Source organism: Myxocyprinus asiaticus, chromosome 11, assembly GCF_019703515.2.
Source record: "Myxocyprinus asiaticus isolate MX2 ecotype Aquarium Trade chromosome 11, UBuf_Myxa_2, whole genome shotgun sequence".
Taxonomy (NCBI): Eukaryota; Metazoa; Chordata; class Actinopteri; order Cypriniformes; family Catostomidae; genus Myxocyprinus; species Myxocyprinus asiaticus.
This window is the reverse complement of record NC_059354.1, coordinates 29,291,893-29,318,449: the sequence shown is the minus strand read 5'-3', so window position 1 is coordinate 29,318,449 and position 26,557 is coordinate 29,291,893. Positions and strand designations below refer to the sequence as shown.

The 26,557-nt window shown below is 40.0% G+C and overlaps 1 protein-coding gene across 1 annotated transcript in view; it reads left to right on the top strand.

Annotated features, from left to right (window-relative positions):
• Positions 1–26,557, top strand: part of LOC127448110 (potassium voltage-gated channel subfamily H member 3-like) — a 189,290-nt gene that overhangs the window by 155,470 nt on the left and 7,263 nt on the right. Inside the window, exon 11 of the mRNA XM_051710409.1 lies at positions 21,485–21,699. Coding sequence (XP_051566369.1) covers positions 21,485–21,699 — 215 coding nt within the window. The remainder of the gene's footprint in view (positions 1–21,484; positions 21,700–26,557) is intronic.

The following is a 26,557-nucleotide window of genomic DNA, read 5'->3' as shown; positions in this document are numbered from 1 at the left end:
TTTTTGTTTGAAAACACATTGATTTTGCTACGTTTACGCCTGTCATCCAAACTGGAACAGTGTTTTCTCTTTCGAAAACGCTCTCCACAATTGCATATTTTGGACAATTATATCATTAGGAAACTGAAAAGAGTTTTTTAACGAAAATGAATTAGTGTGGACGTGCAGAAGGTAATCCCATAATGCATTATGTATATCATATGTGTGAATTACAATTAATTTTATTAATTACATACTGTATTTAAATATGTCTAACAGTAAGAGGCTTCCACACAACTCGTGCCGGGGCGTCAGCGCACCACTTAACAGTTTTTTCAAGCACCACTTTGACCTCCACTTGACAAGTGTTGCAGATAGTGACACAGAAGGACTAAGTTACGAGTTTGCCAGGCAAGAAAGCAGGAGGTGTAGTACACAGTAAACTTTAACAGTATTTGAGGAAGAGAAAAAAGTCCCTTCAATTGCCTTGACACATTAATTGCAGAAAGTAATGCAAGGACTCATTTATATTAAGGTCTCAGGATGTTTGTGGTGAATTAAAATGAGTTAGAACTGAGGTGTCTGGATGCTTGCAAACAATGTATAACAAGGTATATTTGAATAAATTATTAAACATCTCTTCTTTAAAATTATGACAGTTTAAAAATATTTCTTGTTGCTTTGTACTCTACAAGACATCATTAGGCACAAGGCAAAAACGTGTGAAAATCACTTCTGTAAATTTGGACCTGTCATTGCAAAGACAGACTTGGCACATAGACCATCTCACACACACAAACAACAATAACAAAAGGATTAGAACACTACTGCGCCTGTCTTGCCCTGAAGCATTTCCGGTAGCAGCATATTTATAACCCAGAACTGTCAAAGCAAAATAACTAGCACAGACTTTTTGAGTCTAGCTAAAACAGAACAAAAATATATGTGTAAAAACTGAAAATAAATAAGACTTAAATAAGACAACAACTATTCTCAAAGGACATCAAATGTTTACCTGAAGTGACTTATCCAGACATGTACCATTATCTTGTTGACATTAAGGCGATTAAAACGTATCATAGTTAAGGTGCTTACAATTATTTCCTTAGCTGAAAGGTTGAATATATTTGATCGCTCACATTATAATCAATGAAGCTATTAACTCTGCAAGCATGTGACTTAAAAGTGCATTCAGCGATTCCTGAGAAACACTGTTGATATTCGAACTCAAATGCCAAAACAAACACACCCCTCCCTTCAGTGCTCCTTTGAAAGCTCCACCCCCCAAATTCAGTAAGTTGCTGCACTAAGATAACTTGCAGAGAAGACGAAACGGTTTTACGCACACCAGCTCCAGACACTCACAACTCTCCTGCTGCTAAATCTAACATCACAACAACAGCATATATGGGTTCTGTGAAACATAGTAAAATTTATGTTACCCACCTATCGAGAGCAACTTCTGCATCCGTCTTCAAGCCTTTTAGCTCTCGGAGGTCTCTCCACCACTAAAAAGCCTCGCTGATGTTGATGCAGCTCATAGACCTTGACTTATCATAATCCTTCTTTTTTAGTTTATATTCATCTGACCTTTTTCTCTTGGTCTGTTTCTCAGCCATTTGTCCTCCTTGGAGTTTAGAAAGTTTGCATCAGCCAGATTTGCCGTCGCTCTTCTAATGAATTTCTCTCTCACTCTGCCCCCACCCCCCATCCTGTGCACACGCAAGAACCACCCCCTGTTGCTGATTGGCTAGAGTAGTGTTGTGTGGATCGGTGGAGTTACAGCGAACAGGAAGGGAACTGCTCGGGTCTTCGGTTACATCCGGGGGGTCTGAGACGTATTTCGGACCGTGCTTTTACAGCTTGTAAAGAAAGCGCTGACTTAACTAGCCAGACTCTAAAAATGACTCTAGACCAGGGGTAATCACTGGCATGCCAGCAACGGTGAGAGTGGAGTAGACTATATTTTATTTATATAAATTCCGCACCTGCATTCCAATCTACATCTTGATGTAATCCTTCCTCATGATCACACAGCATGTTTTCATGAGCTGAATGGGAGGCTAAACAAAAAGTTAAAATGTGACGAGACTGCAGTATACCCAACAGATTCGTGCAGCGCATGCAATGCTTCACTTTCGGTTAATCGTGCATGTAAATGTGCCCGCTTTGCTTTGGTCAGGGTGCGCGGATGACAGCCTACATTCCTTGTTTCATTTGTTTCTTTTTGCTTTCAGAACAACACATGATGTAATAAGGAAAACACCACTATTAATCCTTGAGGTTTCCAACCAAGCATACAGGTACACCCTCCTTAAACCATGGTCACACTCAAAATTACATTAAAGGGGACATATTATGCCCCTTTTTACACAATGTAATATAAGCCTCGGGTGTCCCCAGAATGTGTCTGTCAAGTTTCAGCTCAAAATACTTCACAGATTTGGTAGTTTATTCTACCATGCCTTTATACACTTGTTTTGTAGCCCTATTCTAAATGGGCTGTTTTAGTGTTTGTAGCTTTAAATGCAAAGGAGCTGCTGCTCCCCACACCCCTTTCTGGAAGAGGACTGTGCCTTTCCTGCTGGTGCCATGGATACCCCCGCGACAACAATGCAGGAGAAATTAAACAGTTAAAAAATTATAAATAACATGGAGAACAAACCATTGAGAAATATGAGCTGAGAAATATGAAAAACATCTATATTTGTCGAAAATACCATCGTTTCATAATCGTTTTTGAAATAATGACCGGTTTTATTACACAGAAAATCTTCATTGCATCCACTTCACCACTCAAGTGGGACTGTGGAGGATGCCAATCAGTTTATATCGTAACCGAAATAGAGCTACAGCTTCATTGTTATGGAAAATGTAGTAAGGGACTAGTTGCTACATTACACAAAGCACAATGTTTTCACAACAAGCGTTTTTTCACACAACGTGCAAACAAGCAAATTCAGAAAGCCAAATTGCAAACATTAAAAGTATAAAGTGCGAAACTTACAACTTGCAAATATGAAGTTGGGTCACGGAGAGTTGGTATCGATCCATCCTTGATCCTTAGCTTTGAAGCAAATCCAGCCTTGTGTTGACATCGTTGATGAAGCAGTCCGAGTAGGCACAAGCGGCTCTAGCAAGGAGATAAATATGGCGGACTGTGCGCTGCTTGCTCAGGTTTTTATGAGGGCGGATCTAAGTTACCTTTTATGAGGGTGGATCTCTTTGCCAGCCGTGGGTGGTACCTTTCCCCTTTTGATGTCATAAGGGGCTGCAAACCTGAACGGCTAATTTTTTTTTTTTTATTGATGGGGAAATGAAAGAAATGAAAGACATTTTTATTGATGGGGAAAGGAAAGAAATGAGTGGATGGTCTTTTACCATATTTTGTGGTTGTATACACACACCGGGGACACATAATTATGTTAAAAAAAAATTTAAAGTGGATTTTACAGGGAAGACGTGGATAGGCAGATGGAGTAGACATGTTTGTGTCTTTCTTCTGCACTTTGTGTTTTTCTTGACCATTTGAGCCCCTTTTTATTGCGTTTATTTCAGTTTTAATCTGATCGTACTGAAGAAACTTGTTTAATTTCATTTCAATATGACCACCAAATCGACTAAACAAAGCAGGAAAGACCCCAAAACAGACCTCGCTGACGAAGCTACCAGCGAGCTTAGCATGGTGGCTATTGCTAAGCTTTTAGATCAACACCAGCAGGCCCTTTCAGCAGAATTCAAATCGAGTATTTTTTCAATTGAGTCAAAGATAGACAGTGTTCAAACTGCAGTTTCCGACCATACCCACAAGATTGCTTCACTGAAATCTAATGCTAATGTCCTGGATGAATGCATGCTTGCACTGGAAGCGTCTTGTGCCGCTCTCTCTGATAGTAATGCTAAGTTGCTAGCAGAGGTTACTGATCTTGAGTCCCGTAGCCGCCGCAACAACATTCGAATAGTTGGCTTACCAGAATCGATTGAGGGCCCTCGTCCATCGGCCTTCTTTTCACAACTCCTGTCCTTCCCTCCTGAGGAAGGATATCCTGCTTTCGCCACCGGGCCCATAGGGCTCTCATCAGTAAACCTGCGACTGGAGGAAAACCGAGGGCTGTCATCATTCGGCTTCACCACTATCAGCAGAAAGAGTTGGTTGTTCGCGAGGCTCAAGCTAACAGAGGCAAGCTCATGTTCCAGGATATCCCGATTGCCATATATGAGGACTACGCACCTGAGGTGATGTCACAATGGTCTAAATATCGGTGTGTGATGACGGACCTCTATAACTTGGAACTTAGACCAACCCTGCTTTTCCCTGTGAAGCTCTCCATCAGGACCAAAGATGGTGACAGGAGGTCGTTTTCCTCGGTGGCAGAGGCTAAAGAATACGTGGCATCTATTCGGGCTGGCTCCTCTTCGTAACTCAGCTTTTGTATCATTCACCCAAACTATCTGATGTGCAGCCAGCTGCTCATAAATATGGTGTTTTTTACCGCACCCACCGTGACGCCTTACGGACACCGACATTTATATACTGTTTCGAACGCTCACGGAATGCCTGGAACTTTTTGGTTATCCGGTTGACAGCTGGTCGTTTACTGTACTGATATAAACGTCGCGATGGACCTCTATTTTGATAATGCCATCGTTTATTTGTATTTAGTGACTATTCGCCAACTGATATAAAGGCTTGTTTATTTTGCATTGCATGGTTCCTTGTTATGTTCAATATTTGTTCTATTGAATGGCTGTCCTCTTTGCACCATTTTACACAAGCGCCCTCTTCAGTCACTAATCATTAGTGTATAAGACAGCCTGTTGACACATTTGTGTTGTAATAGTGTATAAAGGAGGACATAAGGTCACTAGTTTAAAAAAAAAATTCAGTACTTGTTTTTTCTTTTCTTTTCGTTTTTTTTCTTTTCTTTTCTTTTTTCTTTTTCGTTTTTTTTCTCACTCTTTGTATTATTGTATTATTGTTGTCATGCTACTTTTTTTTTAAACCTTTCTGGGGCTTACCTATTGTTAACTAGGGGAGCAAGACACTGTAAGATTGAAATGTTATTAGATGTTGAGTCTGAGAGCTCAGTCAAGTTTATTCAGTTTTTTGGGGGGAAGAGTGGTCTTTTTCGTTTTCTCTCTCTCTCTCTCTCTCTCTCTCTCTCTCTCTCTCTCTCTCTCTCTGCTTTCTTCCACCTTCCTTTCCACTTGCTCTTTACTCTTTTTCCTTTCTTTGGATCCAGAGTGTATCCTATCAGATCGGTACCACAGCTTTACTAATTTCGTAGAATGGCTAATATTCCTACAATGACAGGCCACAGACTGCGGCTAATCTCAATATCAAGGGAATGAAGTGTTAAGGTTCTATTGCATTTACAACATCTTAAGGCCGATATTATGTTTTCACAAGAAACACACCTGCGAACTGCTGACATGCTTCGAATCAAGAGGGCTTAGATGGGCCACTTGTATCATTCTAAATTCTCCCAAAGAGCTCGTGGGGCTGCTATTATTAGTCATAAGAATGTCATGTTTGAACTGACTAATACTATATCTGACCCCAGTGGCCGTTTCGTTGTGGTCACGGGTGAGCTTCGTAATGTACCAGTTGTTTTAGTTTCTATATATGCCCCTAATTGGGATAATGATGAGTTCTTCGTTAAGTTTTTTTCAAGTCTCCCAAATGTGGATGATCACCACATAATTACTGGAGGTGACTTCAATTTGGTCCAAGATGTCTCGCATGATAGGTCTTCCTCTAAGCAGTCTGGTTTATCTAAATCGGCGAACGTAGTATTAAATTATGCCTCCCAGCTGGGACTCTCTGACCCCTGGAGATTTAAGAATCCTCAAGATAAAGCTTTCTCATACTTTTCACATGTACATCACACCTTCTCGAGAACTGACTTTTTCTTGCTGGATAACAAACTGTTAAACTGTATTAATGCATGTACATATCACACAGTTGTGATTTCTGATCATGCCCCCGTTTCAATTGATATTGCTTTATCCCCCAGTAGATTCTCACCCTCCTTTTGGAGATTTGACTCTTCTAGACTATCAGATGATACATTTAAAGATTTTGTTGCCTCACAGATTCATATATATTTTGAACTCAATCAGACCCCAGATGTCAGTAGTCTTACTCTTTGGGAGGCCTTTAAGGCTTTTATCTGCGGACAGGTTATTTCCTATGTTTCTCATTTGAGGAAGGCAGAAACATCTAGACTATTTACTATTGTTGAAGATCTGCATAAGCTAGATGTGATCTATGCTGCCTATCCATCCCCCTCCTATTATACTAAACGGTTACAGTTACATGCAGAATATGATCTTTTGATGACAATATAACAGTGAGGCAACTTAGACAATGTAGGCAGCAGTTCTTTGAACATGGTGACAAAGCAGGAAAGCTCCTGGCTCACCAAGCTCGTATGGTTAGCGCTTCAAGGTGGATTTCAAGAGTTAGATCCCCAGCAGGTGAACTGATATCAGATCAAGTTGGGATTAATTATATCTTTTCAGATTACTATGTTAATTTGTATACTTCAGAGAACTCCCCAAATGCTTCAGCAAGCTTTGATTTTCTCAATTTATTAACTTTCCCTAAAATTGATGGAAGTCTTGCTAGAAGTTTAGATGACCCAATCTCTGAGCTAGAGATACTAGAGGCCATTAAATATATGCAATCTGGAAAGTCCCCTGGCCCTGATGGCTTTACAGCCGAATTTTACAAATCTTTTTGTTGAATCCTTGTTAACTCCTACCTTGACAAGGCTATATAATGATTCTTTTACGACAGGCCACCTCCCCTCAACCTTATCCGAGGCTTCTATTTCTCTGCTCCTTAAAAAAGATAAGGACCTCACTTCTTGTGGCAGTTATAGGCCAATATCACTCCTCAATGTTGATTTTAAAATTTTGGCCAAAGTTTTATGTTCTCGTCTTCAGGTGGTGCTGCCGTCTTTAATCTCCCATGATCAGACAGGTTTCACTCCAGGGAGACATTATTTTTTTAATACTAGTAAGCTTCTTAATATTATTTTCTCCCCCTGATCTGATTCGCCAGAAATCATCCTATCTTTGGATGCTGAAAAAGCCTTTGACAGGGTAGAATGGGTTTATCTTTTTTTTTGTTTTGGAGAAATTTGGATTTGATTCTAACTTTATCTCTTGGATTCAGCTTTTTTACTCATCCCCTGTCGCCTCTGTGCTCACTAATGGCTTGCGGTCACCCCTCTTTTCTCTTTACCGTGGGACACGTCAGGGTTGCCCTCTTTCTCCTTTTCTCTTTAATCTGGCTATAGAGCCTCTTGCTATCTGGCTTCGTATTCAAAATGGTTTTGAGGGAATTTCGCGTTACCGTTTAGTTCATAAACTTTCTCTTTATGCGACGATCTTTTATTGTACATTTTTAATCCCGCCTCTTCTTTGCCTATTATTTAGATAATTCTTGATAAATTTGTCCACTTATCTGGTTACAAGATAAATGTGCAAAAAAGCGAACTTTTATTTGTTAATGCTCAGGACAGGAAGCTCTCGTACTCTCTTTTTCCCTTCAGGTGGATTCAAATATCTTGGTTTTTCACCAATTCCTATAATAATTTATTTGTTAAGAATTTTCAACCATTTGTGTATAAAACCAAATTAGACATGTCCAGATGGACCTTGCTTCCTTTATCCCTTGTCAGTCGCATTAATCTTGTTAAAATGGTTATTTTGCCCAAATTCCTTTATCCTTTTCAGCGTATTCCAATTTGTATTAATAAGTCTTTTTTCACTAAATTTGATGGCACTTTGCATTCATTTCTATGGGGAAAAAAAAAAAAAAAAAAATCAATTCAACTTCCTAAATTTAAAGGAGGCCTGGCACTTCCTAACTTCCAACAATATTACTGGGCTTGTAATATTAATCAGATTCTCTACTGGAATAGCTCTATCCAAGCTGAAACCTGCCCCTCCTTGGCCCACATAGAGATTGCATCATCAAAAGGCACTTTGTATTCTGTTATTTGCTCTCAGCTTCCTTTAGCTATTACCAAAATCTCAACCAATCCAGTTGTCACTAGCTCTATTAAAATCTGGGTCCAATTCAGGAAACATTTCGGTTTGCATAGAGCTTCTATCTATACACCCATTTTAAATAGTCACCTTTTCACTCCATCTTGCTTTGACCCTGCATTCCACATATGGTCAGTCAACGGCGTTGTTACGCTCGATGTAACCTGTATGTAGATGGGGTCTTTACATCTTTCTCATTTTTGTCTACTAAATACAATCTGCCCAGTAGTCATTTGCTTAATTTTTTTTTCAGGTTAGACACTTTGTTCAAAAGTTGTTTCCTCACTTCCCCAATCGCCCTCCTGAATGCCCCCTTGATCAATTTCTCACCTTAAATGCAGGTCAGAAACATTTTAATTCAGTTATTTATAACTTAGTAAGTACTCTTAATGTTGAGCCTACTGTTTCCCTTAAAGTGTCTTGGGAGCAGGACTTAGGAGTTTCTATTACTGATGAACAATGGAGTGGCATTCTGAATCTTGTTCACTCTTCATCAATATGTTCCAATCATGGTCTATTGCAATGTAAGGTGCTCCACAGAGCCCATCTTACTAATGCCCGACTGGCCAAATTTTTCCGTTCTGTAATCGTTGTAAGCAGCCTCCTGCTGATCACCTTCATATGTTTTGGAGCTGTCCCCGGTTAGCAGACTTTTGGTCTAATGTTTTTGAAATGCTTAAAAATGCTCTTAACATAGACCTGGACCCCAACCCATTGACAGCCCTTTTCGGCATTTCCTTGAGACCTGACTTAACTGCCTCATCTCGCCGGGTTATTGCTTTTACTACAGTTTTAGATAGACGAGCCATTCTTCTTAAATGGAAACACATTGCCCCCCCCCCCCACCCCCCATCATACGATAGGTGGATCCAAGAAATGTTTTGTTGTATAAGACTCGAGAAGCTAAGATGTTCGCTTTCCGAATCCCTCAGATCTTTTCATAAGACTTGGAAACATTTCTTAGACTACATTAGGTTTGCCCTGTTCTCCTAATGCTAGTGGGGATGCACTATAATTAAACCCTAGCAACAACTAATGGAAAAGAGGAAATAATCATATTGGAGAGAGAAAATTGTTATTGTATTATTTTTAATTTATTTATTTATTATTATTATTATTATTTATTATTTTTTCTTTTTTTCTTTTTTTTTTCCTACCTGGAATGTAGGGTGTGAGTTACTGGTTCTATGTTGATTTGGAAGTTTGATTGGGGGAGGCAATTTGAGACAATCTGTAATTCTTTATTTTTTTTATTTTTTTATTTAATGAATGTACAGTTATGTTTTGTCTTGTTAAATACCAATTAAAAATATTGGGAATAAAAGTGGATTTTGCATAATATGTCCCCTTTAAACGATAAACGAGAAAACATAAACCCACATTGTGAGGTTCAAAAATCTTTTCAAGTCTATTCAAAATCTCAATTAAACCTGGAAATAAAGTTTTAGGATTTTGCAGGTATGATTCACTGAAAAGGGCTAAGTAGTTGATCGGCTTGTGATGCATGCGCAGCACGAGTCTCGTCACACTTTAATAGTGTTAAGTCTCCCATTCAGCTGATGAAAACATGCTGCGTGATCATGAGGAAGGATTACAAGATGTAGATTGGAATGCAGGTGCGAAAAATGTCATATAAATAAAATAAAATATCCTGCTCCTCTCTCGCTGTGGCTTGCGTGCTAGTGATTAAATGATTACAATGACATAATATAAGAAATATTTAAGATTCCGCACAATTTCGTGATCAGTAATCAAATAATCAAATTTGTGACATTAACTGTGTTAACTCATGTTTTACAAAAGGACAGGTTTTCTTTCATTAAAATGAAAGGTTTTCTTTCACAAGATGCTCTGTGAAAATTCACATGCAGGATCATGATTATATCATAATCATCGGGTTTTACACATTTTCACTCAAACTGTAATGCTGATAATATTATTTGTAATGAAAAATAAACCATTAAATTAGAAAAATGCAAAATAGAAATATTTTCACAAGTGGAGTCATACTTCAGAAAATCACATATATTTGCATGTTTTTATTTTTTTGTCGGCACAGCCATTGACCAGGAAAATAAAAAATGCACTTCGTGTCAAAAAGGTTGCCAACCCCTGCTCTAGACTCTAACTGTCAAACTAACAATTAGCTGGCAAAATTGCATTCACCTACCAGAGATCAAATGTGTGCTACACATCATACAGTTGTTAGTACTCCAGCCGTCACGCTTCATTGCTGCAGTACATACTTCCATTTGTAGTTTCCTTTTCGAAAATCTAAACACTTTAAAGGTGCACTCAGTAAGTTTTTGCTAATTAAAAAAGTTTGTAAACATAAAGACATAAATAGCATTTGTTTTTGTTTTTTATATATGTTGAAAATGATGTACATTTATATTAGATGAAGACTTGTTGCAAATATGTGTCTTTAACTACAGCTTGGCATAAGTAAGCCAGACAGTCCGAACAGAATGAGTGCAAGTGATAAAGATAAGATAAAACTAAAACAAGCCGCTTCTACCTGCAGCACTCAAGACACTGATGGTTCGGGGATAAAAGGTGCAACAACAAACGGCAAGCACAAGCACACGGCGGTGTTCAGCCAGCACAGAGCTTGTGAGTTGCAGCTGCCCGGTCACAGTCCAGCACGCAACAACGTGCGAACATTTGTTTGGATTAAATTTAAGAATGTAAATAATAGGGATGCGTGTAGTATGAGACTTCTGTGTAAAGCAGCAGCACATAGTAAACAAACTTCCAGTATCCAGGACAAAGGGTGTCAGTATGGAGTCCAAAACCACAAGTACCACTGGGACTGTTAAGTAAGAGCCAGCTAAAATCTTCCTGAGTGCACCTTTAATTTTTCTTAGTTCCAGGCATCAAGGGAGTATCCAGGCATCAAGGGAGCACCCAACAAAATGGTCCAAATTTTATTACTGACATTTTGTGACAATCATGATTACGTTGCCACTACTAGTCACTAGGAATGAATAGCCTCCTGCTGTTGTTTGAATGAGTTTGACAACTTGCCCATAAGCAGATTGACCAGTAATCATAGGCTGCCACTTCAAAAGTTCAGCTGCAAATGGGCCAAAGTTTAAATTATTGAACTTTTGAGCGCCACATTGCAACGCTTGACTGAAACCCAATGCTGCGCCGGGGGTAACACTGCAGCTGATGCTTCTCTCCATAGAGCTCAATGTATCTTGCAACGCTAACGTGAGTAATGTGGAAGGTTCTTTAAAACCAGCCTGCGATGGCATGAAGGCACTGAATTAAGTTACCTCGAATGTTAAAATAAGTTCTCAAAACTAGGAGTAATACACGTAAACAAAGACAGCAATGTACTATGTTTGTTTATGGGCATATTATGTAGAAACATAGTCAGTTTCAGGGCCAAATCCAACACAGGATATAAAACAAACAGTGGTCGATGGGGCCGTAGATTAAAAAACAATATTAAAAATTTCAGCACAATGGAACACAGTAAAACGAAAAACAGTAACATGAAAACGGAAATGAAATATAGTACATCAAAATATGGTAGAGCCTAATGTCAAATGAAAATACAAACAGGGCATTAGCCTACCCATATGCTTCAACACATACTTAATACATGCTTAAACTCTCACAGTATTTTATGCATTTTTAACCAGGCTTTAAGGACATGTATAACAGTTTAAAACAATAAAATATCTCATTACACATGTTCACTTAATTGGAAAACTCTCTGGGCTATGAATAAATAAGATATGAGTAATAAATTTACATACCCAGTCCTCGCATCTGCACAAAACATTGTTAAACTCAACACATGCAATCCATATGCATCCTTCAAAAATATACCATAACAAACACTCAATTTTAACATATGACTCTTCTGAACACATATTTAATGCAATTTATAAGCATTCTGTGCCAAATTTAATATTTACCCAAGAATGCTCAACCAATGAACAAAACTGGGAGCTCTCTTAGTGATCGCACAATACATGTTATCACGTTTTTAACCAGCAGACATGCGCAATACAAGAGAGTGCTGGAAAACAGGTGTCGCAAAACTGGGGCCACGTCCAATTTATGTCTAGAGTTAAATTTCATGAAATTTCTCCACTTGGCTACGTATAGTATGTTACAGGCTGCTATTCTACAGACTCACAAAGCTAAGAAATCTCACCTAAAGTTCCTCTTCAGTGTCGATGGACACTAAACTTGATCAAACTAGTAATGCCTTCAACAGTAGAGGAAATACAGAGTTGTGAATGAATGCACACACACATAGCTTACCTGCGTTCCCATGCACTTACTGTCACTGAGAGTCTGTTAGTTTTAATGTTTGAAGGATAAGCGTTTGATGTTGAAAACACACACCTGCACACACGCAAAGTACTGGCACTTTCCTGTGGTGTTATTGATCTGAAAGCTTGACCTGGGAATCCGCAGGGGGCTCCGGAGAATGCCGGAAAGAGAGAATGAGAACAAGAGGGAGATAAACAGTAAGACGGCAAGGAAAATGAGAGACAGAGAGCAAATAGTGAATGACTAATAAAAAATGAAAGCGTGTGTGGCAAAGGTTTGTGTTTGGGGCAGATAAAGGAGGAAGCAGAAGCCAGTTTCCACAGTCCACATGGGTCACGTTTATTACAAACAAAACAGAAATCACTTTTCAGCATAAACGAAACCAAAATACTGCTTTTCAGCATAAACACACAGGTTTTTGCACTCTCTAGGAAACAGACACGCAGTCTCTGGTGTGTGCCACTCTCCCTCTTTCGGTGGACTGGGCCATCTCTTATCTCCCCCTACTCTCACTGTGCACATAGAAACAGTAATTCAATTATTAAACAATTCATCTCAGGTGGATGTCCTTACTGCTTTCTCTCTCCCCAGACGGGCACACGACCATGCCCTCACCTCCACATACCTCCACCGCCTGACTCAGGCCAGAGGAACCATCCGGACTGCATACCCCCCCCCCCCTTCTAATGAGGAAGTCCGCGACAGCCATCTGTGCCCCTGGTCTGTGGACCACCTCTAACTTAAATGGCTGGAGTGCCAGATACCAACAGGTGATCCGGGCGTTGGCATCCTTCATGCGGTGGAGCCATTGGAGCAGGGCATGGTCCGAACAGAGGGTGAATGCTCGTCCCAACAAATAGTGGCGGAGAGTGAGGACCACCTACTTGATGGCCAAACACTCCTTCTCTATGGTGCTGTACTTCGTACTCTCTCATAGGGAGCTTTCGACTAATGTACAGCACCGGGTGCTCCTCCACCTCCACAACTTGGGACAGAACAGCACCCAGCCCCCTGTCCATTGTGTCCATCTGCAAAACAAAAGGGGGAGAGAAATCGGGGGAATGCAGAAGTGGCCCGCCACAAAGTGCAGCTTTTACCTGTGTGAAAGCCTGTTGGCATAGCTCCGTCCACTGGACCGGGTCTGGAGCTCCCTTTTTAGTGAGATCAGTCAGCGGGATGGTGACGTCTGAATAATTAGGCACAAACCTTCGATAATAGCCAGCCCCAAGAACTGTCTCACCTCTTTTTTGGTCTTAGGACTCGGGCAGATCACAATCACTGTGGTTTTATTAATTAAACACCAGCCCATGCCCCAAGTGGAACCCCAGATACCGTACCTCCACCCGTCCAGCTGCACACATCTTCGGGTTTGCCGTGAGTCCAGCTCGTCGCAGCAACCTCAGAATGGCCCCCAGATGCTGCATGTGCTGCTGCCAGTCATTTTTTCTAAATAATGATATCACCCAAATAAGCAGTGGCATGCATAGCGTGCAGTCTGAGGACTCGGTCCATAAGACGCTGAAATGTAGCCGGGGCCCCAAACCAAACGGAAGGGTCACAAATTGGTGTAATCCAAACGGTGTGGAGAAGGCTGTTTTTTCACGGGTTATCGGCGTTAAGGGGATCTGCCAATAACCCTTTGTTAAGTCCAGTGTCGAGTAAAAGTGAGCCGTGCCCAACTGATTGAGCAGTTTGTCAATACGAGGCATTGGATACGCGTCAAATTTACACTACGCGAGCTGCACGAATTAGTAAGTATTAAATCAATTCAGACAAGCGTGTACCATCCACAAACGGATGGCTTGGTCGAAAAGTATGATATCAAAATATCATAAAAAATATGATTCGTAAGTTCATGCATGAAGATGCTCAGAATTGGGATAGGTGGCTCGAACCCCTGTTATTTGCAGTATGAGAGGTCCCGCAAGCCTCAACGGGGTTTTCCCCATTTGAATTATTATATGGGCGTAAGCCCCATGGAGTGTTAGATGTCATGAAGGAAAATTGGGAGGAGGGACCTTCACAAAGCAAAAATGAAATTCAGTATGAGGTCCATGGCAACTCTGTCAAAGGGAACCTCAATCAATGGAAGAGGGCGCAATGGCACGTTTGCAGTGGCTGGTGGATTCACCAGCTGACATTCGCGGCATGTCGCACACCACCGGCTAACATCCCTGTGAATGCCCGGCCATTAGAAACAGGCCATGAGAGGGCTTAGTGTTTTCCCCTGTCCCAAGTGACCTGCCATTGGACTATGATGATGAGCCGCCTGGAACAACATTTCCCGATGGCTCCTTGGTACTAACAACTGGGTTGTATCTTCTTTTGTCAGAGCGTCCTGTGTCAATCCATACAATGATCGTTTATAATTGAGAAATACAGATACACTATATTGCCAAAAGTATTCGCTCACCCATCCAAATAATTGAATTCAGGTGTTCCAATCACTTCCATGGCCACAGGTGTATAAAATGAAGCACCTAGGCATGCAGACTGCTTCTACAAACATTTGTGAAAGAATGGGCCGCTCTCAGGAGCTCAGTGAATTCCAGCGTGGTACTGTGATAGGATGCCACCTGTGCAACAAGTCCAGTCGTGAAATTTCCTCGCTACTAAATATTCCACAGTCAACTGTCAGTGGTATTATAACAAAGTGGAAGCGATTGGGAATGACAGCAACTCAGCCACGAAGTGGTAGGCCACGTAAAATGACAGAGCGGGGTCAGCGGATGCTGAGGCACATAGTGCGCAGAGGTCACCAACTTTCTGCAGAGTCAATCGCTACAGACCTCCAAAGTTCATGTGGCCTTCAGATTAGCTCAAGAACAGTGTGTAGAGAGCTTCATGGAATGGGTTTCCATGGCCGAGCAGCTGCTTCCAAGCCATACATCACCAAGTGCAATGCAAAGCGTCGGATGCAGTGGTGTAAAGCACGCCGCCACTGGACTCTAGAGCAGTGGAGACGCGTTCTCTGGAGTGACGAATCACGCTTCTCCATCTGGCAATCTTATGGACGAGTCTGGGTTTGGCGGTTGCCAGCAGAACGGTACTTGTCTGACTGCATTGTGCCAACTGTGAAGTTTGGTGGAGGGGGGATTATGGTGTGGGGTTGTTTTTCAGGAGCTGGGCTTGGCCCCTTAGTTCCAGTGAAAGGAACTCTGAATGCTTCAGCATACCAAGAGATTTTGGACAATTCCATGCTCCCAACTTTGTGGGAACAGTTTGGGGATGGCCCCTTCCTGTTCCAACATGACTGCGCACCAGTGCACAAAGCAAGGTCCATAAAGACATGGATGAGCGAGTTTGGTGTGGAAGAACTTGACTGGCCTGCACAGAGTCCTGACCTCAGCCCGATAGAGCACCTTTGGGATGAATTAGAGCGAAGACTGCGAGCCAGGCCTTCTCATCCATCATCAGTGTCTGACCTCACAAATGCACTTCTGGAAGAATGGTCAAAAATTCCCATAAACACACACCTAAACCTTGTGGAAAGCCTTCCCAGAAGAGTTGAAGCTGTTATAGCTGCAAAGGGTGGGCCGACGTCATATTAAACCCTATGGATTAAGAATGGGATGTCACTTAAGTTCATATGCGTCTAAAGGCAGGTGAGCGAATACTTTTGGCAATATAGTGTATGTGAGTGCAATGCGCAGCTAAAGGTGTTGACCATCAATTACTTTCACTTGGTCAAACACGTGCTTAAGAGTCTCGTCTCGCATCTACTCCAGAGGAAAATCCCTAGCGGTAATTCCCCTAAGGGCTGGGGAAGCCGAGGCTTACGTCATCATGACATGGAGCTGACGTAGACGGCCCTGGCTCCGCCTCCTCCATCAGTGCATTGCACACCCCACACCGTCCCACTGTATTACAGGACCCATCCACACACAACCTTTTTAACAATTCGGGAAAAGCCGGCCAATTAGTACCCATAATTAGTGGATGGGTGAGGTGGTAACTAATCACAGCCTCAATGTTATGCTTTTGACCCTGAAATAGAGTAGTGACGGTCACTGTAGGATAATCGTAAATATCCCGTGCACACACCTCACCTTCACCTGATTATTTGTATTCAATGCCCCATTTTGTACCAAGCACTGATGAATAGATGTTTGGTTACAACCTAATACTCACAGGTATTTGGTACGTCCCAGCTCGATCAGGGGCGGACTGTGGAGTGTCGGGGACCTTGCTCCCCGCAACTCCAACAGACCGGCCCAAACCTCACACCCACACTAGTGGTGGCAGCTTACCCCACCTGAGAGGAAGAATAGGTAGAGCAAGGGGATAGAGAAGCAGGAGGGTTAAAACACCCCCGAGGCTGGGGCACCGGTGTGGCAAAGGTTCGTGTTTGGGGCAGATAAAGGAGGAAGCGGGAGCCGGTTTCCACAGTCCAAGTGAGTCACATTTATTACAAACAAATCAGAAATCACTTTTCTGCATAAATGAAACCAAATTACTGCTTTACAGCATAAACACACAGGATCTTGCTTTTCAGCGTAAACACTCTCTATGAAACAGACACGCAGTCTCTGGTGTGTGCCACTCTCCCTCTTTCGGTGGACTGGGCCATCTCTTACCTCCCCCGACTCTCAATGTGCACATAGAAACAGTAATTAGTAACAATTCATCTCAGGTGGATGTCCTTACTGCTTTCTCTCTCCCCAGACGGGCGCTCGACCACGCCATCACCTCCACAGCATGAAAACTATTAGTCAAGACAGACAGCAATAAACAATTATTCTGTGAAACAGACAAATAAACAAATACACAGATGTCTCTGAGCTATACTGTTGGAGTGGGAATGATTGTCTTAATTAAAGCGCTGATATGAAATTGCTTTCTCTACCATGTCTGCTGTTGCCTATAACCTTGTAGTAAGATTACATGTGGTATTGGTCCATAGAGCTACTGCCTGTCAGAGTTGGGAGGAGAACTCAGACTGAATCAGAGAAACAGAAAGAGAGAGAAGGAGAAGGTAAATAAGGACAAAGAAAGGAGGGAAAAAAGAGAGATGGGGAGAGGAAATATTGATTCAGTCCACTAACAAAACAGGAATTCACCAGATGGGAAAAGTATCCAATTGAGTCCTTGCATGCAGAATTCTGTGAAGAGGTCCTTTTGTGTGCACTGAAACACCAAAAGTAATGCATGCAGGGCAGAATTAGGCCAATATTAACTAATTATAAGGATACAAAACCAAACAAACCCCCACTCATAACATTATAAAGCCCTGAACACAGAAACCAGTCCCCTCTTTGAGCTGGTCCAGAGCTTTAGTCCTGATGTTTCACTAACATCAACTAATCCCCATTATACTCCAGAACAATACTGCCCAACAAGATTAAACACAAATGAGAAACAATTATATTTCCTATTTAGCAAAGAGGAAAGAGGTTAATAACAACAACAGAGTAAAATGCAATGTTATGTGCCTCCAAAAAGACAGATACAAAATGCGAACTACCTAGACTCATTGGACAGAGCCTCACTATAAAAACAGGAAGATTCTGGAAAACAGCTGCCACAGTAAGAAAGGCTGTCCACTTTGCCAGTATTTCTTATTTTATTTTTTTTCTGACCCTTATTACTACCTTCTTAATGTTTATTCTTTAGAGTTTATTATTTTTTGTTTAATCTTTCTTTTCAATTACAGTGCATATTTTGTCTGGTTATTTTTCTTAAATCATAAATGTTCTTTTTGCACTTTTTTGCACTATTTTCTTTGCATGTTGCAAATACTTTGGCAATACAAAAATACAATCTGCATGCAGATAAAGCACATTAAAACTGAAACTGAAAGAGAGGTGATAGGGACCAGCAAATCAAAGCTGTGGTGCAGAGAAGAGCTAGGGGCAAAAGAGCAGTGTGAGAAAAGCAGAGTTGGCTTTATGAAGAGCTAAGAGAGAATACTCAGATCAGCCAAAGGAAGAAATTGAAAACACATTGGAAAAAAAAGAATTATATCAACAAGGCATTTCTGTCCACAGAACCGCCCCTCACTGGAAGTTTCTGGCACCATTCAGAGTAAATTCTATAGGCTGTTGTGCGTGAAAATCCCAGGAGATCAGCAGTTACAGAAATACTCAAACCAGCCCATCTGGCACCAACAATCATGCCATGGTCCAAATTACTAAGATCCAATTTTTTCCCCATTCTGATGGTTGATGTGAACATTAACTGAAGCTCCTGACCCGTATCTGCATGATTTTATGCACTGCATTTCTGCCACATGATTGGATGTTTAGATAATCACATGGATGATTGCTGGTGCCAGTAAATGCTGATCTCCTGGGATTTTCACACACAACAGTCTCTAGAATTTACACTGAATGGTGCCAAAAACAAAAAACATCCAGTGAGGGGCAGTTCTGCAGATGGAAACGTCTTGTTGATGAGAGAGGTCAACAGAGAATGGCCAGACTGGTTCGAACTGACAAAGTCTACGAAACTCAGATAACCACTCTGTACAATTGTGGTGAGAAGAATAGCATTCTGAGATGAAGGTTGGCACTGTTTTGGCAGCACGAGGGGGACCTACACAATATTAGGCAGGTGGTTTTAATGTTGGGGCTGATCGGTGCATATATATATATATATATATATATATATATATATATATATATATATATATATATATATATATATATATATATATATAGGCTTGGGGAGTAATGCAATACATGTTATGGGATTAAGTATTTAAAATACAAATATAAGTAACTGTATTCCACTACAGTTGCAATTTAAATAACTGGTAATTAGAATACAGTTACATTCAAAAAGTATTTTGATTACTGAAGAGATTCCTTTGCATTTTATTGTCATTTGTTTCATTTAATATTTAGTCCTTTCAGATGAAAAACATTTATACATATAAATGATGTGATCCAAAGTGCATTTGAACAGCGGTGAAACACTTTCTTATGATGTGTTACATTCATACGAGCAGACAGAGAAGTAAGTTTGAAGTAAGTTTGGAGCAGAAGAAATAGAAATAAACCTTGTGTAAATTGTCAGCTTTACGCTAAGCTAAAATGCTGTTTCTAGCAATTTTACATGCACGTTACCAGGCACGATCATATTTTTTTATCAAGAAAATTCACGTTGGATCATAATTTCTTTTTTTATATTTGATATTAGGGCAAAAATCGTATTCTTGATCATTTTTGTATTGTTTTCCTGTAAAAATATCTAAAAATCCTTAAAACAAGATCAGTTATATTTATCTTGTTTTAGAAACAACACTGCAAAAGATATTTAGGTTTTTCAGAGAATTTATTTTTAACATGTGTATTTTGTCTTATTGTACTGGCAGAGTTTTTATAGTCAAAACAAGTGAAAAAATCTACCAGTGCTGAAGAAGTAATCCAAAGTATTTAGAATACATTACTGACCTTGAGTAATCTAACAGAATACGTTATAAATTACATTTTACAGCATGTATTTTGAAATCTGTAGTGGAATACGTTTAAAAAGTAACCCTCCAACCCTGTATGTATATATATATATATATATATATATATATATATATATATATATATATATATATATATATATATGTATATATATACTTTCAGTGATTGCGTTCTGCCATGTTATCATGACAAGATACATTGAATTCTTGTAAGCACAATGTTTTGGGCATTCCATCACATGTGTAATTACCACTCGATGAAGGATGATAATTTGGACCGGCAACTATCTCTCTCCACTCTTCCGCTCTGTCTTCCAGTGCTTCTGAACTCTAATGTGTGCCAGCCAGCATGCTTTCCCAGAATGCATTGCTCTGACACAAACACACACTTCAGAATTTGTCACTGCTCTCATAGTTTCTTTGCAAACCAGAGCATATTTTTAGAACTTGTGCTACCTTGTGTGCCTCATACTTGTGTGCCTGAGTCTCATTTTCAAACCCAAAACAGAAACTTTAGAATCTAAATTTGATTGACACTCTCTGTGTCTCTTTGTTTGCATGTCTAAACAAGTTTAATTATCCTGCCAGGATCTTGCATGCATAAACATGCAGCTTTAATGTGTACTTTATGAATACTGCATGTGACAGGGATGCACAGGCATTTAAATTTTGGCTGATAACAATAGCAGATAATTGTTCAATAGTATGGCCAATAACTGATATGATGGCCGATATTTTAATCTATACTGTTTTACCAGTTTTTTAACAAAAAATAAAAAAATAAATACATTATTTGCAATGTAAAATCAAATATTGTAATGTACAATAGTAAAGATGTATAACTGTTTAGCACTTTTGAAACCTGGTATAGAAAAAGAGTTTAATGTTCAAACTGGAAAAAATATGTTCTAATATTATCTGCTTCCAAAATCAGCTTTTTATTTTTGTAAAAAAAAATAAAAAACCAATAAGGGCTGAATTCACAAAGCTGTTTTGCCACTGTTGTGCATGGTATTTGAGCACGAAAACTGCATCTTATTCACTTAATACCTTTAGTTATCTCATTTAAGCAGGCGCAGTCAGTACTGAAACTGCATCTTGAGAATTCAAATTAAGTCATTGTCATTCCTTTCCACTCCTCCTTTCTATGTAAATTAGGCTCATTATAGCTTTATTCACAAAATTCTGTACTACTGTATTTGCCTGGTGGAATAAATATTGTGCTATCACCACATGAGGAAAGAAGGCGGTAAACAGAATTTTATTTAAAAGACACTTTTGAAACCATTTCCATGTTTGTTTTTTTGTTGTTTTTTTTTAACATGGCAGTAGTAATTCAACAATTAATGATCAAATGATGGAGAAGAGTATTATAACCTGATTTATATCCAGGTGCATGGTGTATTCAGGTCAGCTTTTGGCATGTTAAAGAGATGATTCAGGTGTCTGGATCACAGTAGTGGAGTGATGCTGAACAGTCCTGGCAGAGTGAGCCTGATCTCGGTGGTCTGCTGAATCCTCCTCTATATTGCACTCAGAACTGAACTTAAAGATCAGAAATGCGGTGTGAAAACTGCGTTTAGCACGGATTTCGTTGGCATGTTTGCTGCATTGCCTGATCTGCAAATTATCGTGATACATCAATATTTCAGTCCATAAGTTTATGCTAACTGAAATTATAGTAAACAGACTAACAAATGAACAAACTCACTTCTATGTGTTTTCCTCACACAGGAAAGGGGGACCTGATCGGATCGGACTCGCTGACGAAAGAGCAGGTAATAAAGACCAACGCAAATGTGAAAGCACTGACATACTGCGACCTACAGTACATCAGCCTGAAGGGACTGCGAGAAGTGTTGCGCCTCTATCCTGAATACGCCCAGAAATTCATCAGTGAAATTCAGCACGACCTCACCTACAACCTGCGGGAGGGCAGCGGAGCTGCCGTGAGTAATGCTTGCATGCACACTTGATGGTATTCAGGGCAAAGGGTGACAATCCCACAATATTACCTTTGATTCTATTCCTGTGCATGTGAAATTAATGGTGCGCATGTATAACACTTTATTTACCATGAATCATGTGCTTGAGGTACTGAGGCATTTTTTATGAAACTTGAGGCAAGGAGTCAGTGCACTGCCTCGGTCTGGATTATCAATTGTATGGTTGGAACAGGCTTTGGAGCTGATACAAGTCCTATAAATAGTACATAATTCAAACAGGCAAACATGATAATCCACTTGCACATGCAAACATATAAACAAGTGTCATGAGCAACATTTTGGCTCATATTCTCTGCTGTTGAGATGAGAAAACCGAGGAAACTTCTATTTTTCCTGCTCAGAGGTTGCTCTTTCTTAGCTCTTGAGTTCCTGCAGTTCTCAGTTATGTTTCAAGTTTCATCAACTTTGTCTCAGATGTTTCTCCAAATATTCTTTAGGAGAAACAAAACTATGACAATAGTTGACAAAGTAAGAGTATAAAGCTATAAAGTTATGTGGCTTGCATAGTGCAGATAATTTGGTCTTGTAAGAATGTGATAAATGTTTGAGTTAAATTTAAAATCTCTGACTTTTTATTGCAGACTTTGTAACATGGCAAATCTGAGCACAGTTGGAGACATTATTTAGATCTCTTCTGAATCTTTAGTCAAGACATGTGAGATTACTTAGGTCTTTTTCTCAGGCGAAAAATCTATGAAACAGGAAAACCCAGCAAATACAGTGTTCCATAGTGAATATGTATATGTGTCCAGCTGAGCTACTGAATTAATTTATGAGATGTGACCTACAGACTGGAGATATAGTGTTTGTGTGCATGTGTGTGTGTGTGTTTAATGCTGTATTGCCGACACCCATCTCCACAACCAGCCGAATACAAAATGGATCCCCCATCTGCTGGCTTTAGCATCTTTCTTTCCTTCTCGCACGTTCTCTAAGTCTGTGTCCTTTCCCCAACATAAAGCCCAGACCCCATCATCTTCAGGATGCACATGTATGCCTCTGCACAAGTCCACTCTCAGTCACACATACACACTCTCCCAGGCTTGAGTGTAACTTGTAGGGACAGGAATAGCAGAAGGCTGCGGTTTGGTGTGTGTGCTGATGCTAAGAATAGCACAGGGGGAAGGCGGGGACTCCACTCTGACTGGGTCCCCCACGCCTTGAGCTAAGATTGGATCGTGATAGATAAAAATAGCACTAAAGCGAGAGGTTGGGGGGAATGAGAGAGGTGCCTCATTTCTCTTCTCTTGTTTTTTCTGCAGTGCTGCTTTCTGCAAGATGTCACATGCAGCTTTCACTCCAGCTGGAGAAGGAGATCACTGTTTGAGGAAAGAAAATGAGAAATAGATAAAGCGAGGGAGAGCTGTGAGGAGGAAATAGTCAAATGGAAAGCAGAAAACAGAAATAATAATAAACAATGTACAATAGAAAAAAAAATACACAAGATTTATGATTAAAGGTGCTGGCTAAGGCAGAATCACTATTGCTATTGCTAACATGTAGGGTTAAGGATTTGAATAAACCCCCCAAACTAAGTATTAAAATTCAATGCGTAACTTGTCCCACACCTTGCTGTGAACAGGAATGATACCTCAAATCAAGCAGCATGTTGGGGAGAGGTGTGCAACTATTTTTCTAAGGGATCAGAAAGCAATTTTCACCAGATGATAAAACAGGCTAAAAACAAACTCATAGACGTACATTAAAGGAGGAACCAGAGCCGTGTCTGGGGAGCAGAATAGTCTTTTGACTTGGGCCAGTAAGTTATCACCTAACAACCACCCATAACACCCTAGCAACTGCAAAGCAATTCACAAAAAACATTCAGAGCACTTTAGCAAGTGCATAGCAAAGCTCTGAAAACCACCAACAATACCCTAGCATTGTGGCAGTGACTTTTGCATCAGGAAAACACCACTTTGTTCCTTCAGAAAATTTGAAAATCTAGTTTGTTTGTGCCGTGATACATAACGGATCAGCATTAATGCTCATTTGACCAGAGTTCCGTGTATGCAACCCCAGAACACATCCACACATATTTGCACGTAATTGCAGAGTAGGTGAGAATAAGAGTGTCATTATTGGGGAAGCATTCTTATTAGTGTGTGTGTGTTGTGCAGCAGGGCTTAGAAGAATGTTAATATATTCCTTCCACTCTCTTTCTTGTTTTAGTTAGCTTTGATTGACTGCATTTGGTGACTCTAGAAACATGGAAGTGCCTGGATAAACACCTCTCTCTCTTTCTCTCTCTGGAGGAGTGAAGAAAAGAAAGTGAAAACTTCTATGGAAACACTGATTTAAGCATCTCTCACACACACACTTCGTGCCACTGGGGTCTGTGTTACTAAGATTGGAAGGAGAGGGCTAAAAATAAATTGCGCTTTAGGTGGGGTATGGGACTGCAGATGGAGCGTGGGGGTGGAGATCATGAGAGGAAAAGAAAAATATGCAAAGAAAGAGGCAGGGTGCAGAGAAGGGGAGGGGGGTTGCGAAATAAAGATGGAGAGATTTCAGTCAAAGCGAATAGGGAGAGAAAAAGCAGAGGGATTAACAGAAATGGTTCAAGGATGGGGGAAGCACTGCATGCATTATAGTTTGCTGCATTATTGCTTGGTTTTGTCATTTTGGGGTTCTTTCTTCACTGGTTATTTGATGGAGGGAGTTTGGTAGTAATATTGGGATTTGGACTTTGTGTGTGTGTTGCCAACCCATAGCAATGGATGGTGATTGACAGTCTTTAAAAAAAAAAAAAAAACCGTGCCGCCCCTCCACTTTTCCACCTCTTCTGCCGTACCATGGGATAAAAGTGCTTGAAGCCATCCTTATGACGTTCTAAAAACATGCAGTGCAAAGAGAGTTTATCAACAAAGAAATCTAAATCAATTTTAGTTTATAAAAAGAATGTTTTGTAGGTAAAAATCAACAGAGATTTCTTAATTTAATCTTGGACTATTGACAAATTTGCAGAAAAATGGGTTGAAGGTGGAGAAACAGGGTAGAGAGAAAGAAATAGAAAGATTTATAAAAAATTATAAAATAAAAAAATCAACAGGCTGTGTTAGTGTGCCATGCACTGGTTGTGACACTTCACTACCCATTTAACAAAGTATGCACACAATAAAGTGCTATTGAGGACCAAGAATATTCTTATTAAATTGAATCTGTTTTTATTAATTACTAGATTTGCATTGCCAGAAGGTAGCCTCAGTGCTTGCAAGGCAGCAAAATAATAGCATTAAAGTTTTAGGTAAGCTTAGATTTTAGGCTTTTGTTCTGTATAAATGAAATGCATCATCATAGCCACTTTGCCATTGTCATGGGCCATGGCACTCGATTCTGTTTTCTGTTGACTATAAAAAAGAATCAACACAATTCAACACTGTCTTTGCCATGTAACTGTGACTATTCACAGTGTTCTCAACTAATCACTGGGCACCGACATTATGATTTGGATTGCCGCTAAACTGTTTTCTGGTTCCGGTCTGCATAAGAAGCAGTATAAATACTACCAATACAAGCATTCCAGACTGAGTACAACAACTATTTTATGAGTTAGTTGGAGAAAAATGAGTTTAAGCTCAACTTGTGCAGTAAGAAATGATAGTAGCTTATGTTATCAATGTAACTCACCTCTGTCCATAGCTTCACGTTATCTACTCATTGTTTGAACTCTGACGGAGAAGGCACTGTCAAAAACTGTCACAGTGACTCTCTAAAGCAGTGGTTCCCAACCCTGATCCTGGAAGACCCCCAACACTGCACTCTACACTCCCCTCTTTTTGGATATCTCCCTAATCAAACACACTTTATTCAGCACATCAGCTCGTTAGTGGAGACTCCAAGACCTGGATTGGGTGTGTCAAAAAAAGGGAGATATACAAAATGTAGAGTGTTGGGGGCCTCCAGGAACAGGGTTGGGAACCACTGCTCTAAAGTATCTACACTATGGAGCCACAAATGTTTTTTTGTTTTTGTTTTTTATTTTACAATTTTTACAAATGTAATATGCCAAACATCACATTATTCGCAAAGAACATATGCAGATGCAAAGTAAAACAAAGGAGACTGGAAAACAAAAATGGGCTCTGTTATGAATCGTGGAACACTTCTGTGTTCAGGAAAAAGGTGGATGGATGGCTAAATAGATGTAAGAAAACACTAATCACAATTTAGTATGCAAATAATAGCAAATCAGAAGACCAATCACAATTCAGTATGCAAATATTACAGTGATGTCATTGTTGTTGGTTAGATTTTGAATGGCGAACATTCTAACAAAATGTAGTGCCTGAGGCAGAAAAGAACTAAGAGAAATTGAACAATTCTACACAGAATGACTTAAATACAGAATCTACTCTGAATTTCTCCTGAGCTATAAAGAGATTCGGACTGGTGACAGCAAGTCTAAGCTTCTTGCATCTGGCAAATCTTAACTGCCTTAAGAACAGAGCTGAATGGGGGGGAGAGAAGCACAACAGATCCCCTCTCCTCTTTTATAAGACTGATAAGACCATTTGCTGAAGAAACTTCCCCATGGTTGCCATGGGAATTTCAGAACAAAGACATTCCGACAACTCTCTGCACTTAAAAATATTATACTAATCATGAGGCATGTTTCTGGCTTACCATCTCACATGAAGCTTAATTCATGAACATTTGACATGGACTTTGGAATTTTCTTATTTCACTACTATCCAAATATACAGCCGTGTGAAGGATTTTACCAAAAATTGACAAATGCATCTTATGCAAATGATAACCCTGAAAAGTACTGCGTGTTTCTCATAGAGTGTAATGTATT